The 16,509-nt window shown below is 43.9% G+C and overlaps 1 protein-coding gene across 1 annotated transcript in view; it reads right to left on the reverse strand.

The window, feature by feature from the left end:
* Window positions 1–16,509, reverse strand: part of hsd17b4 (hydroxysteroid (17-beta) dehydrogenase 4) — a 110,815-nt gene that overhangs the window by 42,473 nt on the left and 51,833 nt on the right. Inside the window, exons 15-18 of the mRNA XM_055633148.1 lie at window positions 13,582–13,653; window positions 11,789–11,892; window positions 9,145–9,210; window positions 6,442–6,511 (exon numbers count right to left, since the gene is read on the reverse strand). Of these exons, the coding sequence (XP_055489123.1) occupies window positions 6,442–6,511; window positions 9,145–9,210; window positions 11,789–11,892; window positions 13,582–13,653 (312 nt within the window). The remainder of the gene's footprint in view (window positions 1–6,441; window positions 6,512–9,144; window positions 9,211–11,788; window positions 11,893–13,581; window positions 13,654–16,509) is intronic.

Genomic DNA, 16,509 nt, shown 5'->3' on the forward strand with positions numbered 1-16,509 from the left:
AGCAGAGAAAACAAAGTGACACATCCACGACTGACAAGAGAAATCACAGATAATATCAAACCGACAGAAAAGGCTTATCACATTGGCTGAAATTACAGTAGGTCTGAGAATTGGGAACATTTTATAACTCGGGAAATGAGGACCAAGAATTGCATTAAGAAATGTAAGATAGATTATGAGAATGGAGTGTCACAAAAGCCAAACAATCTTTTAGGAAGAAAAAATGAAAATTCTAGTCTGGGCAAATGTGTGTTCTTGTAGACAAGAGGCTGGACTATTTATAATGAGGAATTAAGAAATTACAAAGGAATAAAGAAATGCATCTGTCTTCAACAAAGAAATCGCAAAAAAACTTGCCAGGTTGTGAATATCAAGGACGGTGTGGAGAGACTTCAAGTGGACATGGCAAGCTGAGTGATGGCAAAAACTTAAATGCAATACAATGTCAAAAAATGAGGCCTTTCAGGGCACCATAATGTTTGGGACACATGGCTTCACAGGCGTTTGTAATTGCTCAGGTGTGTTTAAATGCCTCCTTAATGCAGGTATAAGAGAGCTCTCAGCACCTAGTTTTTTCCCCCAGTCTTTCCATCACCTTTGGAAACTTTTATTGCTGTTTATCAACATGAGGACCAATGTTGTGCCAATGAAAGTCAAATAAGCCATTATGAGTGAGAAACAAGAATAAAACTGTTAAACCTTAGGCTTACCAAAATCAACTGTTTGGAACATCATTAAGAAGAATGAGAGCACTGGTGAGCTTGCTTATCGCAAAAGGACTGGCAGGCCAAGGAAGATCTCCACAGCAGATGACAGAAAAATTATCTCTATAATAAAGAAAAATCCCCTAACATCTGTCCGGCACATCAGAAACAGTCTTCAGGAGTCAGGTGTTGATTTGTCAGGTGTTGACTGTCCATAGAAGACTTCATGAACAGAAATACAGAGGCTACACTGCAAGATGCAAACCACTGGTTAGCTGCAAAATTAGGATGGCCTGGTTACAGTTTGCCAAGACGTACTTAAAAGAGCAACAGTTCTGGAGAAGGGTCTTGTGGACAGATGAAACGAAGCTTAACATATCACAGTGATGGCAAGAGCAAAGTATGGAGGAGAGAAGAAACTGCCCAAGATCCAAAGCATACCACCTCATCTGTGAAACACAGTGGTGGGGGTGTTATGGCCTGGGCATGTATGGCTGCTGAAGGTACTGGCTCACTTATCTTCATTGATGATACAACTGCTGATGGTAGTAGAATAATGAATTCTGAAGGGTATAGACACATCCTATCTGCTCAAGTTCAAACAAATGCCTCAAAACTCAATTGGCAGGCAGTTCATTCTACAGTAAGACAATGTTCCCAAACATACTGCTAAAGCAACAAAGGAGTTTATCAAAGCTAAAAAATGGTCAATTCTTGGGTTGACAAGTCATTCACCCGATCTGAACCCAATTGAGCATGCCTTTTATATGCTGAAAAGAAACCTGAAGGGGACTAGCCCCCAAAACAAGCATAAGCTAAAGATGGCTGCAATACAGAGCATCACCAGAGAAGATATCCAGCAACTGGTGATGTCCATAAATCGTAGACTTTAAGCAGTCATTACATGCAAAGGATATGCAACAAAATACTAAACATGACTACTTTCATTTACATGACTGCTGTGTCCTAAACATTATGGTGCCCTGAAATGGGGGGGACTATGTAAAAACACCGGTGTAATTTCTACATGGTGAAATGAAAATGTATACAAATGGCTTTTATTAAAATCTGGCAATGTACATTTTACAACATGTGATTTTTTTTCTATTACAAATCTCAAATTGTGGAGTACAGAGGCAAATAAATAAATGGTGTCTTATATCTTATATAAATATATATCCAAAGTGGCACTGGTAAACAAGGCCTATATATAAATGCAGTGGGTAACTAATGAAGGAAAATTATATGTTAGCCATTATTATGCGATTTGATCATAGGCACAAGGAAGTGATTGCAATTGTGTGGACTACACTTGTGTGTTGTGCGCAGTTTTGCTACCTTACCCAAGAAAGGATGAACTTGCCATAGAAAGTGGCCACTAAGATTCACAACATTAGTTTCTGCTTGGCAGGTTTACTGTATACAATTGGATTGAATACACTGGGATTCTTCTCTGGATTTTAAATAGGATGAGACGAGACGTTGAAACTTTAAAAATTCTTAAGGTGCTTGATAGGTTGGTTGAAGGGGGAAGTGTCTAGGACCAACAGACACCGTTTCAGAATAAGGGACAGGCATCTAGGACCAACATGACAAGATTTTCTTTCCCTCTGAAAGTGTGAACCTTTGGAATTTATTATCCCAGAGGCTTATTCATAGCGTTCAAGACAAAAATCCGTATCTATGGACGTAAAATGAATCAAGGAACGTAAACAGCACTGAAAGTGGCACTGAGACAAGTGTTCAACCATGACTCCTACTCTTTTTTCATGTATTCTTATATTATTTCCCATTTTACACCAGAGAACTGCCTATCTTACACAAATTATCATTCATCATTAATGCTGTGACAGAATCTTGAAATTCCCTCTCTGATACCAATATAAAATTATCTTTGTTACAGGGACCTCAGGGAGTTAAATAATAGGAATAGCCATTATTATGCCATTGCATCTAGTCTGTCTGTCTGTCTGTCTGTCTATCTATCTCTCTCTCTATCTGTATCTCTATCTGTCCCTATCTCTCTATCTATTATTAAAACGGTGTGTGTGTGTGTGTATGTCATATTCTTGCTCTTTGATTCATTACTCTGCCAAAACCACATGCAAAAACGCCGAGATTTTTTCCATTTTGCTAGCCATTTCACATTTACATTCGCTCATCCACTCCTCATTAAATTTTGTCTTTTTTCAGTACACATTTTTAATAAAATCCTTTTTCTCCCCCCCCCCCCCCCCCCCCCCACCCCCACTCACTAATTTTTTCGCCGCCTGCTGGCCAGCGACCATAACGGCTGTTGCCGCCCGGCTCTCCTCCAAAAACGCCAAAGATTTTCCCATTTCGCTAGCGATTTTACTTGGTCTAGTATACTTTTAAAACTGTGTGTGTGTGTATGTCATTTTGCCTTTGAAACGTATCTCCTCGAAAAACAGACGTAAAAAGGTGGAGGTTTTTACATATTTCGGTAGGAATTTAATCGGTCAATTATTTTCCCAGATGTTGAATAAAGTTGTTCACAAAACTCACTTTAAAAAAAATAATCGCCGCTTGCCTGCTGCTGACGTCACAATGCCCATATGCCCACCAATCGAGGCCCACCTGCCTCCTGGCCCCGCCCCCCCTACCGCTGTGGATTAATGCAGCTGCTGTCAACGCGCATGCGCAGTTTTCCACGAGGTACGTTCGCCCACCCCCCTCGCCCGTTCTTCAAAAGGCACAGAAAGATCGAGAACGTTCTGCAGCAAAGATTCTATAGCTCAGCTACAGGATCTTTGTTCTGGTTTTCCTCACTGTCGGCGCAGCTCGTGAAGCCCCGCCAGTCCGCTCAGCCAAAGATCAAGCCGGTGCTATCTCTCTCCGTTGTTCGCAGCAAAAATCCTATAGCAAGCAGCCCACTCACTCGCCCGGCTCCCCCCGTTCTTCAAAATGCGCAGAAAGAACGAGCGTTCTGCAGATCGGGAGGTCAGCGGAGGTCACAGCCAGTCACCGGAGTCCACCGGCTTCTGAATCCTCTACGTCTCCCCTGCCCGATGGTAGAACATGGCGGCGGCCGTTAACCTCGCATGGGGCACGCGATGAGAAGACAGCCCTCGAGGCCATTATTCCCTCTGGGAAACCTGCCCCTCCCTCCTGTTGCAAACCGAAGGCGCTGCCAATTAATAATATTAATATAATATCAAGGGGGGTAGTTAGCTTGTGTGAGGGGGGGGGCAGTTAGTGTATGTGTGGGGGTGGTTAGTGTGTGTGACGTCGCATGCAAACCCACCCCCCCCCCCCCCCCCCCCCGCAACCGCAGGATGGGGTAACAAACCCAACAGGTCTGCACCTGGTCTAGTAACTATTAAAACTCTCATTGGTTTGTTGGTTTGTAACAGATTCTATTTCGCGAATATTAGTTTAAGGCGTTTGTGGATTTACTCCTCCACCCTATGTCGTAACGGAGAAATGTTTACATATTCCTGTAGAGTTTTTCCTCCTCCACAATTAGAAAATTTGCTTATTAATTTCCCTGCTTTTTTAGTAAAAAACATCAAATAAAATTAAAATCAAACTGCCGCATGTCACAGTGCCATCTCGCAGATGTCTAATCACAATGGATCTCATTTACATATGACATCATAATGGGATAGTGGTGGGAGATTGGAACCCTCACGTGGTCCCACGAATGCAATCAACCTGGCATGCACAATCAAATAAAATCAAATAGAGCAAGTAGTCCTACCCCCCTCCCTATCTATCCCCTCCACTCCCCGTCCCCCCTCCACCTCTACCCCTCCTATCTTCCCCTTCTCTCTCACCCTCCTCTCTCTCCCCCTCCTCCTCCCTCTCCCCCCTCTTCTCTCTCCTCCTCCACTCTCCCCCCTCCAATCTCCCTCCTCCTCCCCTCTACCCCCCTCTTCCTCACCCCTCTGCCCCCTTCCCCCTCCACCCCCCCCTCCCCTCTACCCCCCTCCCTCCTCCCCTCCCCCTCCCCCTCTCTCTCCCCCTCCAATCTCTCCACCTTTTCCCCCATTCCTTTCCTCTCCCCTCTCCCTCCTCCCCCTCCTCCTCCCCCCCCCCTCTCCTCTCCCCCTCTACCACCCACCTTCTAGGTATGTTACAAAACCTACCTGAATCGTGGCTGAGCATCTGCCCCACCCCTTGTGTGTGATTTTGGAGCTGTTTGGAGGGGGCGGGTTTAAAACCCGATTTTTACTAGGCTGTTCCAATCGCAGATCTTCAGCCTAGTAAATCATTAACGGAGAATCGCTGCAAGACCCGGTCCCAAAAGCTATTATTAGTTTTATAGGCCTCGAATAGTAGATATAATAAATTTAAAAGCACTCGTTCAGTTCGCAAGCTTTCGCAGCCCCAGGGTTTTATAAAGCAAACAATTAAAGGTATGTACCTTATTTTTACATTAAATGGGGCATGTATATAACCCTATAATTATAATTATCTATAACGAATAGCTCATTTTGGGCTTTTTATATCCCGCAGTATTTTTCTCGGCATTTGAGGGCACTAATCTAGCGCGCTGTCAACATTCTAAACCTGCGCGTTCACAGAAACCCACTAGAAAACCGATTTAAATGGGCATTTATTTACAGCAATTGAGCACTAAATTCCTTCCATTTGGCCTATAAATTAATGTAAATTAGATATAAAAATCATGTTATATTGTGAATTATTTGTGAATAATCTTTGGACACTTAGGCTATTTAAAAATGTTAATCTTTCCTTAAGAAATGTGCTTTTGACTATCTAAGATCACAGCTTTTTTGTAATGCCCATTGAAAATCAATAGGGAACAAGATGCTAATTTCCGAGTATGAAAATGGTCATAACTTTTTTAATACTTGAGATATGAAAGTGAATTAGGTGTCAAATTAAACTTATTGTTATGCTTTATCTGATGGGATAAATTGCAGACTTGATTTTTAAAATCTCAAAATTTTGTAACATTGCTGCACCTTCCTCCTACCCAGCTCCCCCTTCACCCTCCTCACTGTCCTCCCCTCCCACCCTCATCCCCTCTCTCTCCTTTTCCCCCTTCCCCTCTCTCTCCCTTCCCCCCTCCCCTCTCTCCCCATCATCTCTCCCCCCCTCTCTCCCCATCCCCCTACCCCCTCCCCCCTCCTCCTCCCTCCTCTCCCCCATCCCCATCGCCGCTCTCCCTTTCCCCTTCCCCCCTCCCACTCCCCACTCTCTCCCCCTCCGCCCACCTCTCTCCCCCATCCTCTTCCTGCCTATCCACCCCCTCTCCATCCCATCTCCCCCCCTCCCTCCACCCCCCTTCTCTCTCCCCTCCCTCCCATCTCCACCTACCTTCTTACCCTTCTCCCCCTCCTCCCCCATCCTCCCCCGCTTGTGTGTGGGAGGCGGTTAGTGTGTGTGTGAAGCCGCAGCCCCCCTCCCCCCCCAACCACATGTTGAGGGGACGGGACACAGTGGTCTCCCCTCTCCCCACCCTGTCTCCCCCTACCCCCCTCTCCCCCGTATGTGTGTGTGTGTGTGTGGGGTGGTCAGTGTGCGTGTGAAACCGCAGCACCCCACACCCAGTGGGTCTGCACTTGGTCTAGTGGATAATAAATGCACCCTTGATAACATTGCCCATGTCCTACTATCAAAAAGAACATGAAAACTGAATCCTATTAATAATTAGCACAGTTATATTATAATTCACTGTTAGATATTATACATAAATAACAAAATCAGTGAGCAAAACATTTATTTTGATGAAGTTATTTTACATTACCTCCAAAAGCTGCAAAAGTTGGATCAATGTGCAAAGGGTTCCAGTCTCCATTCAGTCGATATAAAGCAGCCTGGAACAGAGGAATCGTTGTGTAGGAAAGAACTGCAGATGTTGGTTTACACTGACGATAGACACAAGATGCTGGAGTAACTCAGTGGGTCTGGAGAAAATGCTGGAGAAAATGAATAGGTGGCGTTTCGGGCCGAGACCCATGTTCAGTCTGAAGAAGGGTCTCGACCCAAAACGTCACCTGTTCCTTTTCTCAAGAGATGCTGCCTGACCCGCTGAGTTACTCCTGCATTTTGTGCCCATCTAAGAGGAACCATTTCCATATAAATCATTACAGTATTTCGTGACATTTAAAAGCACATGTCGCGCATTGTTAATTTTGCAACATTTCAAAACACATTTCACAATTCATTAAGTTTGCAATGTCTTACATTAGTCTGATTGGCTCATGTAACCTCCGCATCTATGGGGTTGATTCAGCAAATTTTAATATCTGTCTCTCTTGTGGTGTGCAAACATCAGGGGAGAGAGAAAACAGGAAATTATAGACCAGTTATCCCGACATCGATGGTGGGGAAGATGCTGGAGTCAATTATAAAAGATAAAATAGCCGAACATTTGGATAGCAGTAACAGAATCGGTCCGAGTCAGCATGGATTTATGAAGGGGAAATCATGCTTAACTAATCTTCTGGAATTGTTTGAAGATGTAACTTGGAAAATGGACAAGGGAGAGCCAGTGGATGTAGTGTACCTGGACTTTCAGAAAGCATTTGATAAGTTCCCACATAGGAGATTAGTGGGCAAAAGTAGGGCACATGGTATTGGGGGTAGAGTGCTGACATGGATAGAGAAGTGGTTGGCAGACGGGAAACAAAGATAAGGATTAATGGGTCCCTTTCAGAATGGCAGGCAGTGACTAATGGGGTACCGCAAGGCTCGGTGCTGGGACTGCAGCTATTTACAATATACATCAATGATTTGCATGAAGGGATTCAAAGTAACATTAGCAAATTTGCAGGTGACACAAAGCTGTGAGGAGGATGTTATGAGAATGCAGGGTGACTTGGACAGTTGGGGGAGTGGGCAGATGCATGGCAGATGAAGTTTAATGCGGATAAATGTGAGGTTATCCACTTTGGTAGCAAAAACGAGAAGGCAGATTACTATCTAAATGGCGTCAAGTTGGGAAAAAGGGAAGTACAACGGGATCTGGGGGTCCTTGTTCATCAGTCTATGAAAGTAAACATGCAGGTACAGCAGGCAGTGAAGAAAGCGAATGGCATGTTGGCCTTTATAACAAGAGGAATCGAATATAGGAGCAAAGAGGTCCTTCTGCAGTTGTACAGAGCCCTAGTGAGACCGTGCAGTTTATTGTGTGCAGTTTTGGTCCGCTAATGTGAGGAAGGACATTCTTGCTATTGAGGGAGTGCAGCGTAGGTTTACAAGGTTAATTCCCGGGATGGCGGGACTGTCATATGCTGAGAGAATTGAGTAGCTGGGCTTGTACACTCTGGAGTTTAGAAGGATGAGAGGAAATCTCATTGAAACATATAAGATTGTTAAGGGTTTGGACACGCTAGAGGCAGGAAAGATGTTCCCGATGTTGGGGGAGTCCAGAACCAGGGGCCACAGTTTAAGAATAAGGAGTAAGCCATTTAGAACGGAGACGAAAAAACTATTTTTCTCACAGAGTGTGGTGAGTCTGTGGAATTCTCTGCCTCAGAGGGCGGTGGAGGAAGGTTCTCTGGATGCTTTCAAGAGAGAGCTAGATAGGGCTCTTAAAAATAGCGGAGTCAGGGGATATAGGGGAGAAGGCAGGCAGGAACGGGGTACTGATTGGGGATGATCAGCCATGATCACATTGAATGACGGTGCTGGCTCGAAGGGCCAAATGGCCTACTCCTGCACCTATTGTCTATTGTCTATTTACACTTCTTATCTCATGATAGAAGGAAGATTATAGAAGAAAAAGCTGAAGATGGCTGGGTCAAGAAACTACCCAAAGGAACTCCTGTGGTGATGCCCTGGGGCTGAAATGATGGCCTCCAACAACCACAGGCATCTTTCTTTATAAGAGGCATGACCCCAAGCACTGGACTATTTTCTCTTTGGTCCAATGGACCAGTTCTACCAGGCTCTTTGATGCCAATCTAAGTCCAAAGCTCCTTTGCATCAATGACCTGTTGTATAAACGGTCAGTGCAACACCATAGGAATGTTTCCGGTTTAATAAAAAAATTCCAAGCACACAGTATAAGGTGGGTGAAAAGTAACGAGTTATTGTGGAACAGATAATATTGCTAAAGGATAGATTTCCTTTTGTTCAATTAATTGAGGTAATCTTCCGAGTCCTTCATTTTCTAAATTACCTCGAGCTTACAGAAAAACAAATGCAAGTCATCCTGATCTATCTTTTACATAAAATAAACTCATTAATTTCATCCAGTTAGCAACATTTTTAAACCCTGCCAGGAACTGCACACCTGCTCCATATTTATGTAGCTGACATCTACAGCTATAATATGGTATATCAGTAATTCAAGGATATTATCAAAAAGTAATGAACTGGAAGCATATAGTGCATTGTTATAAAATTAAATTAGTATTTTGAATTCATCCAAGTTAGGTTTGCAAAAATAGATTTTCTATTGAAAGGAAGCTCATAAAAACTGGCATAACCAAGAAAGATATACCTGGTTTGTACTAGTTACATCAGTCATTGTGGCATCAGGGGGTCTACTGGGAGGATTCACAGTAACCTGGACAAAACAAAACACTTATATTATTAACGTACTCAAAAAATAAATAATATGTTCAATGGTAAACCAATAAATAACTGACTGTCATACAATATGAATTTTGTGAAATAGAACATAGAAAAGTACAGCAGAGGAACAGGTCCTGCGACCCACAATATCCATGCCACACATGATACCAAATTAAACTTCTCTCTGTCTGATTAATATTCCTCCGTTCCTTGCATTTCCATGTGTCTATCTATAAAAGCCTTTAGTGCCTCTATCACTCTGTCTCAACTTCCATCCCTGGCAGAACGTCCCAGGTACCTATCATTCTAAGTTAAAAACTTATGCCGCACATCTCCTTTAAACTATGCCCGTCTCACCTTAAAGCTACTCCCTCTAGTCTTTGACATTTCCACTCTGGAAAAAAGGTTCTGGCTATATTTTCCTATCATAATTTTATATATTTCTATCAGGTCTTCCCCATAACCTCTGACATTCCAGAGAAAACAAGTTAGGTTTGTCACACAGCTCCAGTGACCTGCATTCCTCCCTGACCTCCTGTCCTTGTGGAGTTTATATCCTCTCTGTGACTACATGGAAGTTCAAGTTCCTGCCTGCATCCTGAAGAGGTATTGGTTGATAGATTAAATTGGCTGCTGTAAATGACATTGTGTAATGGGCCTGTCCCACTTAGGCGACTTTTTAGGCGAGTGCAGGAGACTCTGCGCTCGCCACATGATCACCACATGGTCGCCACATTTCGCTGGTGGTCTCTGGCGAGTCTCCTTCATGGTTGTGAGGAGTTCCCGCAGTATGGTCGCCACAATTTTTTTAACATGTTGAAAAATTTTCTGCGATCAAAAATTGGTCGCCATGGAGAAAATCGATACTTTTGTAGTCGTAGGTGCAGTTGAAGTGGGGTCTCCATGTGGTTATGGGTGGTCGAGGTAGTCGTAGGTAGTTTTAGCTAATCGCCTTTGCTGACCGGGCATTTTCATTGGTTCATTGGGGGGAAAAAAACGTACACACGAGTTTTCAGAACCAAGGAAAACCGACCGGTAATGTTAAATGCCCGCCGAACTTCACAGCTGTGTATCTCTGGCATATTAAAAGTTGTCTGGCTTCTTAAAAGTGTCTCCACTCCTTCTCCCCCCCTTCTCCCCTTCCCTCTTAAAAGACTTGCCGTACACTGTGCTAGCAATCTTAACCTTCCTGTTCATCGCGGTGTGTGTCTGTATCACCTTGGCTTTGCACCATGTGAATTTCAGACAACGCTCCCCCACTTTCCCTGGCCCCCGCCTTTGCGATGTGTTTGTGTTTTGTGTGTGTGTGTGTGTGTGTGTGTGTGTGTGTGTGTGTGTGTGTGTGTGTGTGTGTGTGTGTGTGTGTGTGTGTGTGTGTGTGTGTGTCTGACACTCGCCGTGTGTGTGTGTCCAGTTGTGTGTGTGTGTGTGTTTTTCAGCGAGTGCCGTCCACTTCCGGTTTCGCCGCGCAGTCCGTCAACTTGAAAATCGCCGGCAGTCCCGCTGAAAAATCGCCCAAGTGGGACAGGCCCTTTCGTGAGTATTTGAACCTTATTCAAAAGTGCTAGGACTTTATTCCTAGTGCAGGAGGATGAGTGGTGTTCTATTCTTCCCAACATCTCAACACATATCTGTACAAGATCAAAAGAGGAATTCAAAGGGCAAATGCACAGAGCCTTTCATCCAGTGCAGGGGAAATCAAGAACCAGAGGACATAGGTTCAAGGTAAGGGGGGAAAGATTTAACAGGAACCTGAGGGGCGATTTTTTTTGATTTTTTAAAACACAAATGTTGGTGGGTATACGGAACAAGCTGCCGGAAGGGGCAGTTGAGGCAGGCACTATCACAATGTTTAAAATATATTTTGACAGGTACATGGATAGGATAGGTTTACAAGGATATGGACCAAACACAGGCAGGTTGGATTAGGGCATGTTGGGCGGCGTGGGCAAGCTGGGCTAAACGTCCCGTTTCCACGCTGAAAAACTCAAAATAAGGAACACAGTGGTCAAATGATATTCTAGTAACGTAAACACTCTAGCCCAGTATGTGACAAGGTAAATATAATTATGATGGGGCCATAGTCGTACGCTTTAGGGTAAATTGTGGTCCACCCAGGACTAAATTCTGGGTAAGATATCAACAAAAAGCAGATTGCAGATTAGACTGAGGTGTTGAAGAAGTTGAGCAAGGTTTTTTTCAGTAATACACATTAGAGGTTCATGTGACACAAAATAAGATTGAAATTCTTAGAAATGTTCTTAAATTATAGAAAAATACCTTTGCATCCCTAGCACTTTCTGCTGCATAGATTTAAGCGCAAGACTAATAACATGTTATTGCTAGAATTTAAGATTTAAATGTATTATATTTTAATAACCATCAAATTTAAAAATACATGAGCTTTTAAATGTTACTATGAAATATGCCATGTTTAACATCACCACATTTATTTACATATTCATCTTGCTTGGACTGGTTTGTGTGAACATACACAATCTTGCAGTTAAATAGTCTGGCAAGGGGAATGACAAGGGGAATTTGCAAAAACATTCTTCCAACTAACATACCTTAACTTTATCAGACGTCCTTTTTCCGCCAAAGCCTCCAGCTCCAACAACAAATAAAGAGAACTGGTTAAAGCAGACCAGGTCGCTCTCATTGTAAGTATGAACTGAAAAAAAAAATCAGTATTACTGTTAACTTTGTATATAGTCTGGGCCAAGTTCCTGTAAATGCAATGTGATAGAAAATACATACAAATTATAAAAAATTACCAAGCACATAAGAATAATAAGAACCAAGAATAATATTTAGTAATCGGCAGGATGATTTATGACAAATCCCTTCAACAAGACAATATTCTGCACCCTCCTGGGGTATAACCTATATTCTTCCTTCCAACTGCAGCAATGTATTGGTATTTTTGAAATTATTGCTTTCTAAACAAGGTGATGGCGATCCAGAAATGATGTGCACATTAAATTTCACTATATGGCTGCTGAATGATGTGCAACCTACTTGATTGCTGGTCCACCACAGCAAGTGCTACTGAAAAAGAGACACAAAGTGCTGGAGTAACTCAGCGGGTCTGGCAGCATCTCTGGAGAATGTGGATAGGCGTCCTTTCTACAATCTGAAGGGTCATGACCTGAAAAGTCACCTATTCATGTTCTCCAGGGATGCTGCCTGACCCATGAGTTACTCCAGCACTTTGTGTCTTTTCTTGTAAACCAGCGTCTGCAGCTCCTCGTTTCTACTCAAGTGCTACTGAATTGTCTTCACATTTGCCTTTGCATATCCAGATCCAAAGTTTGGTCTCAAATGTTAGGAGGAAGAAAAGGTGAAACTCAGCAGTCAAAGGGTTATGGGAATGCCAATTCTGGTGCCCATGGTTGGGGGCACTGAAGGTGGATGCCTGAAGAGATTGGCAAGTTCTGCTAGTTGGAGATCAAAACCACCTTTGTGTTTTGGGGAGTGGAAAGGAAAGAGATGTTAGGACCTGAGCAGGTCATTACTGTGATCAGTAAATGGACTGCGGCACAGGGGACGAGGAGCCTAAAGGTTAGAGAGTAACCAGTAGGACTTGCGTTCGTTGGTTCTGCTCCAAGAGTACTATTTAAAACATATTTGTCTAAAGGACTGCTCAATTATATGCTCAAATGAACCAATTTCCCCAGCAATACTCAAATTATTTCACATTTGGAAGTGCTCATCAAATTTCCAAAGTGATGCGAGTTGACCCAAATATGGTTGCCTTTGCATTTTGCTCCATGAAAAGTTTTGTTTACTTTAGAGACACAGCCCTTCAGCCCACCGAGTCCATGTCAACCACACATTCACACTCATTCAATGTTATCCCACTTTCACATTCCCTCCTATTTACAGAGGCCAATTAGCCGACAAATCCATGTCTTTGGAATGCGGGTGAAAATCAGACTACCCGAAGGAAACCCACATGGTCACAGGGAAAATGTGCAAACTTCACACAGACAAAAACCCACGGACAGGATTTAACCAGGGGCCTTGGCATTGTGATGCAGCAGCACTACTTACTAGTTGAGCCACTGTGCTGTGCTCAATTGCAAAGTGCCAAAGTAAACAGATAATCAAATACATGTTCAAATAAATGTTCAAATTTCATGGGGAGCATGTTTAGATCAGAATTATATAACAGTGTTGCTATTTTCATCCAATATCCCTTTTTTATTATTGGCAATACATTTGTTCTTTTATACACTGCGAGAATGAAAGAAATAGCAAACTTAAAAGAAAAAAAAATGCCAAAGCCTGACAAAAATTGCTTTAAGTAGATAAGAGTTGCAATGAAACTCAATGTGAAAATGTTAATGACATAACTCACCATCTAGAAGTAGGACAGCACCAGATCCTTTATCAAGAATATCTGCAATGATGCACTCTGATTTCAGTGTCCCTAACAATGACAACAAACACAGTTAGCATTAAACGATTAAACTTCTTAACTCTAAAACGTCAAGTCTGGTTTGCGAAAACGCTTTCACTTTACATCAGCTCAATTAAGTCACAGTATTAATAAGCAGCAATGTGAATTGCACAACTTTTAATTAAACATTTCTCAACACTGGGAAGTAAGTACACTGTTGCACAAGAACAGTTCATCGCAACAATAACTGACAACATCGTCCCCACGGTAAGGGTAAGCACCTTTCCGAACCAAAAACCCTGGGTAGACAGGTCTGTCCGTGTGGCCTTGAATGCTCGCACCGCTGCCTACAACTCGGGCCTGGCATCAGGAAACATGGACGTCTACAAGGCAGAGTCCTACCGACTGCGAAGGGCGGTGAAGGACGCAAAGAGGAGGTACAGGGACAAGATGGAGTTACAGATGGAGCAGCAGGACACCAGAAGCCTGTGGCAGGGGCTACGGATTGTAACCAACTACCGGAGCACCCCTCCCTCATCCGCATGTGCCGGCACCTCCCTAGCTGACGACCTGAACTCCTTCTACGCTCGTTTCGAGAGGGGCAACACCACCATAGGTCTTCCGACTATCGACAATAACGCCAGCGGGCTGGCTACCGAAGCTGAAGGGAGGAATGTGCACACATTCTCGCTGTCCGAGCACGACGTGAGGAGGGCACTGACACGGGTGAACACGAGAAAAGCTGCAGGCCCCGATGGCATCTCGGGGCGAGTACTCAAGTCCTGTGCTACGCAGCTAGCTCCAGTGCTCACTACATTATTCAACCTCTCCCTGGACAAGTCCGTGGCCCCTGCCTGCTTCAAAAAATCCATCATTGTACCGGTACCAAAAAATGCCTCCCTAGCCTGTCTGAATGACTACCGTCCGGTGGCCCTTACCTCGGTAGTCATGAAATGCTTTGAGAGGCTGGTGAAGAATCATATCTGCGCCTTCCTCCCTCGGAACATGGACCCATTGCAGTTCGCATACCGTTCCGAACAGGTCCACGGACAATGCGGTCTCCCAGGTCTTGCACACCGCTCTCTCCCATCTGGACAGCCAGAAGGGGGGCTATGTGAGGATGCTGTTCATAGACTACAGTTCAGCCTTCAACACGATAGTCCCCACCAGACTGGCCGGGAAGCTACTGGAATTGGGGCTCAACACCTCCCTGTGTGCCTGGGTCCTAGACTTTCTCACCGCCAGGCCCCAGGTAGTCAAGATGGGAGGGAATACATCGGAGTCCCTCACCCTGAGCACAGGATCGCCCCAGGGTTGCGTCCTCATCCCCCTATTGTACTCCCTGTACACACATGACTGTGTGGCTAGGTTCAGCTCCAATTCAATAATTAAGTTTGCTGATGACACTGTGGTGGTGGGCCTGATCTCAGACAATGATGAGAGGGCCTACCGGGAGGAGGTGGCTGATCTAGCACTCTGGTGCCAGGACAACAGCCTCCTCTTGAATATCAAAAAAAAACGAAGGAGCTGATCATGGACTTTAGGAGGGCACATCATCCGAGGACGTACACTCCATTGAGGATAAATGGGGATCCTGTGGATAGGGTGAACTGTTTTAAATATCTGGGAGTCCACATCTCTGAGGATATGACATGGGCATCACACGCCTCAGCACTCGTGAGTAAGGCAAGGCAGCGCCTTTACCACCTCAGGCAATTGAGGAAATTCAGAGTGTCTCCGAGGATCATCCAGTGTTTCTACGCAGCGGCGGTGGAAAGCATCTTGTCCGGGAACATTACAATCTGGTTTGGGAATTGCTCTACCAAGGACAAGAAGGCTCTGCAGAGAGTAGTGCGTTCGGCCGAACGCACTATGGGAACTTCACTCACCCCCTGCAGGAACTATACAACAGGAGGTGCAACTCCAGAGCAAACAAAATCATGGGAGACCCCTTCCACCCCTGCAACGGACTGTTCCAGCTGCTACGGTCAGGCAAACGCCTCTGTTGCCATGCGGTGAGAACAGAGAGGCTGAGAAGGAGTTTCTTCCCAGAGGCAATTCGGACTGTCTATCTCAAGCCTATCTCACCAGGGACTAACTCTACAGAACGTTTTTCCTTCCATTATTTATTATGTAAAAGAATATGTGTGTTATGATTGTGTTTATAATTTGTTTGGTTGTTTTGTTGTTTGTCTTTTGCACAAAAGTCCGCGAGCATTGCCACTTTCATTTCACTGCACATCTCGTATGTGTATGTGACAAATCAACTTGAACTTGACTTGACTTGAATTTAGGCTGTGCAAAGAAAATGGGCAAAAGCAATAAAGGATGTGGGAGTGGGATGGGGATCAAGGTGTGCACAGAGTTTCAATGGTGGAAGTTAATGTTTTGAATGAGAAACATGAATCCAGTTTTCACGGACATAAAAAGCCAAGATCGCTTAGCAAGGATAAAGTTTGCAAGAAGGAAGTTTAGCATTTTGAAAGGCGAGATGAGGCATTTCGAATGGTCTGCAGGTAATAGATAACAGAGCAGGAATGCTGTGAAATGAGATTTTGTGAATGCATGGATTAGATGTTCAATTGTAGAGAACGATTTGTGAAAGCAAAGAGAATTGACAGTGTAAAAAGCATACGTTTGGGAACGGATTAGTTGTGGATAAGAAAAAAATCCACATGAGGAAGTTTGGAAATCGTTTCTGTAAATGTCAATTATTTCCAGGTCAATTATTAACGATCGACTGAGGCTTACGAAAGATATGAAGTAGAAACATGGGCAGATTTATGGAGATAGATCACCAACTACTCCAACTGTGAAATTTCAGAATATGCTCAAGGGTTTCAACGGCCTAATTCTTTGGTTGTATCGCATGTAGAGTGGATAAGG

This window comes from Leucoraja erinacea, chromosome 3 (genome assembly GCF_028641065.1).
Source record: "Leucoraja erinacea ecotype New England chromosome 3, Leri_hhj_1, whole genome shotgun sequence".
NCBI classification, from domain to species: domain Eukaryota; kingdom Metazoa; phylum Chordata; class Chondrichthyes; order Rajiformes; family Rajidae; genus Leucoraja; species Leucoraja erinaceus.